This window comes from Diceros bicornis, chromosome 34, assembly GCF_020826845.1.
Source record: "Diceros bicornis minor isolate mBicDic1 chromosome 34, mDicBic1.mat.cur, whole genome shotgun sequence".
Taxonomy (NCBI): Eukaryota; Metazoa; Chordata; class Mammalia; order Perissodactyla; family Rhinocerotidae; genus Diceros; species Diceros bicornis.
In genome coordinates, this window is record NC_080773.1 from 15,543,141 (window position 1) to 15,552,524 (window position 9,384).

Genomic DNA, 9,384 nt, shown 5'->3' on the forward strand with positions numbered 1-9,384 from the left:
CTGAGATTCCTGAGAGCTTTTTTTGGGCTCCCACCCCTCATTGCAGAAGCACTGCCCACCCTTCCACTGGGGAGCTGGTGCAACTGAGACCAACAGGAGCAGGGGACTGGAATGGAATGTGACTTTACGCCAACAACAATGACAATGTCAGTTCACATTGCTGAGCATTTATTGACTCAATGCAAGTCTTCTAAGGAATTTCCACCTTCAGCATTGACTATCACAACAACTCTACTTGAAAAGTGCATCAGACCATCATTTTACAAGTAAGAAAAAAAATCTATTCAGAGTTGAATAACATAGAGGAGGGTAAGAGAGCCAGAGGGCCAGACTCATCTTTCACATAGAGCCTGGGGAGGTCACTTTTGCTGGAACTGAGTGTGTTGGAGACCTCACACTGATAAGCCCCAGCATCCTCCATCCTGACGTGGTCTGTGGCCAGAGTGCTGTTGTCCTGGTACAGCTTCAACGTCTCTGTGAGCCGCAGTCTCTGGTCATTGAAGAATCACTCGATGGAGATGCCGGTGTAATCTGTGAGGCAGGTCAGGACCACGGGGTCCTTATGTTCTGTGACTGGGGTCCTTATGTCCTCTGGGGACTCTGAGGAGGGGCAATGAGCCCAGCGCTGTGGAGAAACAGAGGAGGTGATTGACTGAGAGTAGGCCTGGGGCATGGGGCCATGCTCCTTCCTCAGATCTCAGCCACTACATAAAGGTGACCCAGAGGATGGCCCTGAGCCCTGGAGAAGGATGAGCATCTTTGTTCAGGTGACCATCTGTAAGGAGAGGGCTGTACCAACCCTTCTGATCTCCAGATCACACCAGGTTGACCGATGAACTGTCCCCAAGGACATCTCTATAGTATCAGCACCAGAATCCTCTTCTCACCCCACGTGTCCTAAACCTCATGATCAAGTGGAATTTCTCTCTCATGGACTTTCATTGATTTTTTCCTAGAACTTTCTTTGACTTCAGAAAAGAACAGGCCACATTCCCTAGATGCACTTCCGTGTGTGTTGGCGAAGGCAGGCTTGCCAGCTCTGTCCACCTCTGGGGCCAAGGGAATGCTACAGAAAGTGGGGAGGCATTGACTTCTTGTGAAATAATTGATTAGGGATTGAGGGTGGCCCTGCCCAATCCTCACCACCTTAGGACGTGAAGAGCTTCTCATCTAAAGGATTTCTCACCCTGAACTGGACTTTTATTTCCAGGTTTGTAGATTGAATATCACAGTGAAGGAAATCTCTAGAGAGACGTGGTTACAGTTTTATCAAAAGACAGACAGTGTTAGGAATAGAAATAAACTACTCAATATGACAAAGGTCATAAATGAAAAGCTCACAGCTAACATCATACTCAATGGTGAAACACTGAAAACTTTCTCATGTGATCACAAACAAGACAAGGATCCTGCTTTCACCACTTCTAGTCAACATAGTAGACAGGTCCTGGCCAGAACAATGAGGCAAGAAGAAGAAATAAAAGACATCCACATTGGCAAGAAAGAAGAAAAAGTATCTCTTAGCAGAAGACATAATCTTATATGTAAAGAACATGATTCCACCCACAAACAAAAAAACTGTTAGAACTAATAAAGAAATTCATCAAAGTTTCAGAAGACAAAATCAACACTCAAAATCACTTACATTTTTATAGAATAAAAATGAACAATCCAAATAAATTAAGAAAACAATTCCATTTACAATAGCATCAGCAGTTGAAAATACTTAGGAATAAACTTAACCAAGGAGGTGAATGATGTGTACACTGAAAACTACCAAACACTCTGAAAGAGATTAAAAAAGACACAAATAATGGAAGGACATCCATGTTCATAGATTGTAAGAATTAACATTGTTAAGATGCCAATATACCCCAAATGATCTACATATTTCATATAATCCCTATGAAAATCCCAAAGAAATTGTTGCAGAAATAGAAAAATCCAGCTTAAAATTCAAGGGATTCCAGATAGGTAAAACAGTCTTTAAAAAGGAGGACGAAATTGGAGGACTCACACTTTCTGATTTCAAAACTTACCACAGAGCTGAAGAATTAAAATCGTGTGGCACTGACTGAAAGACAGATCTAGATCATGGAATACAATAGAGATCCAGAAATAAAGCCTCGATTATACGATCAGATGATTGTGAGAAGGGAGCCAAGTCCATTCAACAGAGAAAGAACAGTCTTTTCAACAAATGGTGTTGGGAAATTGGATATCCACATGCAGAAGAATGAAGTTAGACCATTGCCTTCCTCCATATACAAAAATTGACTCAAAATGGATCACATCTTGACATAAGATCTAAGAGTCTAAAAGACTTCAAAGAAAATATAGGGAGAAAGCTTCATGATATTGGATTTGGCAGTGATTTCTTTAATATGACACTAAGAACACAGACAAAAAAAGACAAAATAGATAAATTGGACTTTGACAAAATAAAAAATTTCAGTTCATTGAAGAACACAATCAGTGGAGTGAAATGGGACCTATGGAGTGGGAGAAAATAATCGGCAAATTATATGTCAATAAGAGGTTGATATCCAGAATATACAAAGAACTCCTAAACTCAACAAGAACAAAAACAAATAACATCATTGAAAAATGGGCAAAGCACTTGAAAGGACATTTCTCCAAAGAAGATCTACAAATGATCAACCAGTATTTGAGAAAGGCTCAACATCACTAATCATTAGGGAAATGCAAATCAAAACTATAATCAAACACCCCTTCATATCTATTAGAATGGCTACTTTCAAAAAAACAGAAAACAACAAATGCTGGAGAAAATAGGGATAAATTGGAACCCTTGTATGTTGTTGGCAGGGAGGTAAAATGGTGTAGTCCACCATGGGAAATGGTATGGCGATTTTTCAACAAATTTTACACAGAATATCTTATGACACATTAGTTCCAGGCTCTGACTGTTGATGGACCACATAAGGTGGTGTTCTGAGTCTCAGGTTCACATTCACACTATAGGGTCCTTAAGCTCCATGGGGCTGGAGCTGTTGCTTGTGATGACAGGTGTGGGTAACTCCAGTATGCAGGGAACAGAGACAACATTGCCCTGTGTGGTAGCTGATTCCTGCCAGGAATCTTCAATCAGAGTTGGCATGTCTCACCTCTCAGCCAACATGAGTCCTTGAAAGAATAAGGGAGGTTTGTGTATCTGAAGACAAATTCATGATGATCTGAGTGCTCAGAGAACATAAGGCCACCTGTTCTGTGTCTGGGAGAAAGCACAGACTTTCTCAAGTGTCAATATGTTAACAGGGTTTGGTCTTGAAAAGACATAGGACGGAGGTCAGTGTTACCGTCACTCTCCCACACTCTCCTCCATGCCTCTGCTGGTTCTTCACTGTCCAGCTGACTGCCTGGCCAACCAGGGATGATTCCTTCCCGCTGCACACACCTCCATCACCCAGCAAAGTGTATTTTCTCTGAGGCACCATGTTCAAGGTTCTCCTAGAGATGGGTAATGGTGATTCTCGGACATGAGGACCAGGAGCGAGCAGGGCAGTCAGGTGAGTGTTCAGGCCTCAGGGCATACATGTGGATCAGATCCTCCCACGTGATTGTGACTGACATGAGCTAGTGTCCCAATAAGTGATAGAGAGAGTCCAAGGAATGGTCCAGAACAGAGTGAGGGGACAGGCAGGAGCTGCCTGGCTTTGGCAGCAGAACCTGATCTCTCCCTTGGTCTTTAACGTCTCATCTATCTCTCTGAGGGCAGGTGTGGACATGTGCAAATGCAGAAGGGTTGACTGATGGAAAGGCAGGAGCGTGAACTGGTTGCAACTCTGGACCTTGTGGACCATCTGTGTTTGGTTGTTAAGAGGTAGAAATTTGAGGAGAAGTTAAAATTCTTCCTTATGGGAGAATTATGACTAATACCCCAGAGTCTCAGATGAATTGTGGGAAGGAATATTTCTCTAGAGAGCACTAAAATACCTGCTCATGGGCCCGAGCCCCTGGAGGGTCAGAGGACCTGTCCTGTACGGCCAGAAGTCCAAGGACTCTGCATGCAGTCTCTGAAGAGATTTTGGATCATGCATTCATTCATCCATTCACCATTCATTCCTTCCTCCATCAAAAGCAATTGAGAGTGTGTTACATGCCAGCACTGTGCTGGCTGCAGGGGTAGAGTAGGGAGTTAGATGTCAAAGTCTTTCCTTTCTATTCCAATGGGAGTGACCCCAACACATCAGGAAACAAATAAGTGATGTCAAGTCCAGTGCAGGGAGGTTGATCATCCACCCGAGGGGGCAGCCTGGACATTCCCTGCACTGACTCTGATAGTTGATGCAGGTAATTTGGTTCTAGAGTAAATGGTGAAGAATTCTCCATTTGCTCTCACTCCCCAGACCAGGATCTTTCTTTATGAGCTGGAGACACGTAAGAATAAAGGATCTGGACTGACAATTTGGTCTTGGGGTCCACAGACACCTGATAAGGCCCCTGGTGGAGGAGAGGACAGGGCTGTGGCTACAGACAGTCCTCCTGTCTGCCGCTCATGGTCTGTGGAACCTGGTTCAGTGACTGTATCTCCCTTTGCCTCATTTCTCCTCAATGACGTAGGATAAATGTATAGCTGCCAGATTGTCAGTGAATAACCTTTAAATATTCATGGTACCTGACTTATATCTTGCCAGAAAGGAGCTGCCCATATGAATGGCATCTGTTCTTGTTTGATTCCAAGAGAGAATGCCCCCAGGACTGATCCCAAGTGGATGAGGAGCTGCCAGTATCATCTTCTCTCCCATAGGCCTCCCCTGGGGACACTGACCTTCCTTGGAGTCTCCTAAGTCTCCCAGAGCAGTCAGTTAATGGCCTGAGGACCATGTCCATCTGTGTTCTCCATGCTGAGTCTCAGGTGAAGGATCAGGTTCCACCCCTGCCCAGATGCAGCTCCTGGGGATGAGCCCTGGCTCGTGACCAACTCAGGAGCCTGGGGACTCAGGAAGCCAGGAAATCCTTGCTCCCACTCAGCCCTGCCCACAAGGCCAAAACCCAACCTTGTCATGGGATCCCCATGGTCACTGGAGTCAGGAGCCCTGGGAGGGGCTTCCTGAGCTGAGGTTCTCTGTTAAGATCCCAAGGGGCATCTCAGCCAGGCCCTGACCGAGCCCGTCAGGGTCTTTCTCAGGGCCATGTTCCCAGGGATTGTCCCAAGGGCCTGGACTGAGACTCATCTCCTTCTGCTGAGTAACTCCCAACATCTGGTCCTTCTCTCTGCAGGGAATGTCTGCAGGGTCTGGATTCCAGAAAAGGAAATCCAATCTTTTAAAGTTTGTCGCCACTGTGTGTGTCCTGCACCAAATGCTCAAATCCCAACAAAGAGCAGAATGCAGAGGGGGATTCAGGCACAGTGCAGGCCTGTCAGTCCTGTGTGTGTGTAGGAGAATTCACCCTACCCAACACCCAGAGGTCAGAGAGGAATCACTCACGGCGTACATGGAGGTGTGCAGTTCCCTCATCACTTTTAAAATTTTTCTTATAGGCTTGTATGGTGTAGTAGCCTGTGTCCTCCTCGGTGACATTCTGGAGCAGCAGGGATCCATTGGGGTATATTTTCTCTCCACCATGGTATCCAGGCCCTGGGGAAATTTCCGAAGTATCTATTGTATATGATAGAATGTAACGTTTGGGGTCTACTCTGTCAGCTCTGTACCAGACATAGCTATAAAGATACGTAGGCAGGTCGGAGACTAGGAGTAGAATATCTCGCCCCACAACAGCATAGGGCGGTGCTGATTTGACAGTGATTCGGGCAGTGGTGGGCGGGTTCCAGATGGTTAAGAGCGAGACTAGGAGGGAAGAGAGAGAGATCAATCAATGTTTGGACCTTGTTGAAAATAATAAGAATAATGAGAAGTTTTCACTGATTGAGGTCTATGGGGAAGCCATTCTGGGTTAAATCTGATTCAGACTAAAACTTGTTTTTCCCAGAGCAGCCTGACTGTGGCCCTCTGCCCGTGCACTGTACCTCTGCTTCAAACATTCCCCGAACAAAGAATGCATCTTTAAAGACAGGGTGAGTGTCCCCTTTCCTGACCCCAGCCCCAGTACTTCTGGACCATAAGCTTTCTTCCAAGAGCACCAAGGACAAGTTGACCTGCTGTGTACGTGCTGAGCATCTCCTTGTGACTTTAAAAACATTGTATTCCTGTCATACTTGATATATCTTCTTTGTTCTGAAGTGGTGTATAACCACGCTGTGCCCCATGCTTCCCTGGAGTGCTTTCTTCCCTGGGGAAGAGAACACCTTCGGGTGGGTCCTCACACTATCCCCTTAAATATTTCTCTAATCTATACATTGGTTATTGATTATTTACTTTGACAAGCTATGTATTGAGATGGAAAGATGAGGCCCTGGGTCCTGAGCAGGTCTCTTCATCTCTTAGACTTGGAGTGCTTGTGTGTGTGTGTGTGTGTGTCTGTGTCTACTGGTCAAGGTAAGCAGCATGACCACCATTACTTCAGCCCCTCTGATCTTATTATTTCCTCTGTTCCCAGCACTCTTCCCAGGTGTCTGCCCGGCTCACTCCCTCACTGCCCTCAGAGCCCTGCTCACTCTCAGGGGCGTCCTTGGGAGTTGTCTTCCCTGACCTCCCCTCTAAAGACCCTCTGTCTTCACTGTCTGATCTTTCCCTGCTCTGTTCCCTTCATGGCACTTGTCAGTCCCTGACATCACATTCTAGATCTCTTTGCTTGTCTGTCCTCCTCCCCATGGAATGTGAGCTCCTGAGGGCAGGGACTTGTGTGATCTAGTTGTACCTGCAGTGCCTGGAACAGACCACAAACACCTGTGGATGAGTGAATGAGTGTTCCCCAGGGTCTTCCATGTCCTGGTATTTATTTGTCAATTTCTAAAGTGTGGTGGGAAAAGACAATGTGTAGTGTCTCTAGTTTGTTTTTTTTCCTGTGTCATCCTCAAATAAATTACTTTCATCATCCATTTTCAAAAATGATTGCTCAATGATAACTAACTTGGAAGGGTACAGTAATTGAGATATTCCTGCCCCTCACCACTTCTAGATTGTGAAATTTTCCATTTGCTGAGCCCCCTCTCCCCCCATCCTACTCTGCTCCCATGTTCTGTCCCCTCAAGTCCAAACAAAGTCTTCTATCCCCTCTCAGAGCCCCATCCTCCCAGGAGACTCCAGCCAGTCTCTGTTTTCCCATCCTCCCGCCCACCCTCAGGGAATGGTCCCCTCTCACCTGCCAGCAGGAGCCCCTGCCAGCGGACACACCCTCCTCTGCGGGCAGTGGCTGAGGGAGATTGCATGGTGGCTGCTGTCTTCTCTGTCCCTCCCTCTGTGAGAAGAGCTTGGGCTCCAGAAATGCTCACAAGCACTGCTGTCCAGATGCTTCAGCTCTGCTGTCCTTCCTCCCTCTGTGCTGGGCCTCCACCCTGGGCAGGAGCACTTTACCTGGTCACGTGGGCCAGGGGTGGGGCCTCTGCCCAGGACCCTCCTCCTCCCTCCCCTCATTCCTGCCTGCCTTGTCCCTTCTTTCTTTCTCCTTTCTATCTATGTTTCTGTTCCTGGGAACTACGGACTCCTCTGCCTTCTTCAGCAGTCATTCCCCGCCCCCCCCCCCACAGAAACACACACACACACACACACACACACACACACACACACACACACGCCCTTGTTGGGACAAGCACAAGTCTGGGGCATCATGTCCCGGGCTGACCCCACAGCTCTGGGTCAGGGTGCAGCGTCACCCTCCCTCTCTCTCATCTCCCTCTGACTTTTCCCTTCAGAGGAACAGCCTGGGGGGCCCCACCAGGAACTCTTGTCACAGGGATGTCACCGCTGCTCTGTGTCAGAATCACCTGTGGAACTTTGTAGACATTGTGAATGTCTAGGTGACACATTAGAAATGTTGCTTTAACAGCTGCCCTGGTTTGTGGATACCCAGCCTGCTTGAGAGACCACATTGTGGAGGTGGGTCAGCCTCTCCCCTTCTCCTGTTCGGAGTCAGAAGATCCTGTTAAGATGCAGATTCTGACCCCGCATGTGTGGGGTGGACCCGAGAGTCTGCATATAACAAGCTCTCAGGAGATGCTGATCTCACTGGCCTGTGGATCCCACTTTCAATAGCAAGGCTGATGGGGACCCCCGTCCCTTGAGAGGATAACCCCCCCCCTGCACTGGGCCTTGGGGCCTGACAACACCACACAGAGACGCATGCGTCCCCAAACCCGAGGGATTACTTCTGTTTGTGACACAGAATCCCAGCTGCACACCAGGGTCTTCCCAGTGTCCTCAAATGCTCTGGGAAGGTTGGATTTACTCCCAGCAGAAAGGCCACAGAGATGACTCTGGGGGAGAGAAAGGCGCAAGTTGAGTGATGACTGGTGAGGGGACCCACCCTCCATCTCCTGGTGTCACCAGCCTGGCTTCTACTTTCAGGGACAGAAACCGAATACTGATGTCTCAGAAGGAGCTGTAGTTCCCGGGGCATGAAGAGGGTGGGGTTCCTGCGTGTCCTGGGAGAGAGGACGGTGGTGCTTGGAGGTCAGGTGGCTGTGGGCTCCCTGGTCCTCAGGGGAAGGTTTCAGGAAGACCAACACTTCCCTCTCCATGTCTGTTGGCTGAGCTGTGGCTCAGAGCCTGTCCATGTGCTCCCTGACTGTCCTGGGGCCTCTGTCCTCTGCCTGGTTGACTTTCCTGGGATCCCCCCGCCTTCCCCATGGGTGGTGCCTGGCAGGGAGTGGGGAGCTGCAAAGGGACCCCTGACAGAGCAGGGTGCTCTGAGGCCCTTAAAGGAGACTGCAGAACATTCCAGGCAGGTAGGAAGGACTCAGACGGAACTGTTGGACTAAGGGATGGAAATCAGGCTCCTTCTTAGCCAAAGCCACATTTGTGGGTTGATTTCCTGTGTGCTGTCTGTGAGTCCCAATGTTGCCCCCTGGAGGGCATGAGGAGACCTGCAGCCAATGTCAGGGGCTGCACCAGGGATGCTGACCAGGTTCCAGAGGGTGTGAACTGGCCCTGAGGCCTGGACAGAGGTGGGCTCTGACCTCCAGGCTGAGGGGTCTGTCAGCCTGGACCTTGGTCACTGAGAGTCCCAGACTGCCTGACTCCATCCCAGCGCAGGGTGAGCCCAGGGAGAGGACAGGCGATGTCCAGTGGACTCCTGATCCAGTGTCCTGTGCTGCCTGATGGATGTGCTGTCCCAAGAGGAGCTCTCTGCCCCTGAGATTTCAAAGGAAGGGCCCAATGAGTGGTCTCTTGAGGTCTCAAGGCACCCTGGAGGGTCTCAAGGCCTGGGAGGCTGGTATCCAGAATGTCCTGTGTTTCCCCCAACACAGCACTGGGTCATTGCATCCGAGTCATCTGTGTCCCTGTCTGCCGTCTGCTCTCG

General features: G+C 48.5%; 1 protein-coding gene across 1 annotated transcript; it reads right to left on the reverse strand.

The window, feature by feature from the left end:
- Window positions 1-288: 288 nt before the first annotated feature.
- Window positions 289-7,374, reverse strand: LOC131396892 (carcinoembryonic antigen-related cell adhesion molecule 3-like). Its single transcript, XM_058529393.1, has 3 exons — window positions 7,228-7,374; window positions 5,454-5,813; window positions 289-625 (listed from the first exon to the last, which is right to left on the reverse strand). Exons 1-3 carry the CDS (start codon window positions 7,292-7,294, stop codon window positions 561-563), a joined length of 492 nt encoding a protein of 163 aa, XP_058385376.1. The 5' UTR covers window positions 7,295-7,374; the 3' UTR covers window positions 289-560.
- Between the last annotated feature and the right edge of the window lie 2,010 nt (window positions 7,375-9,384).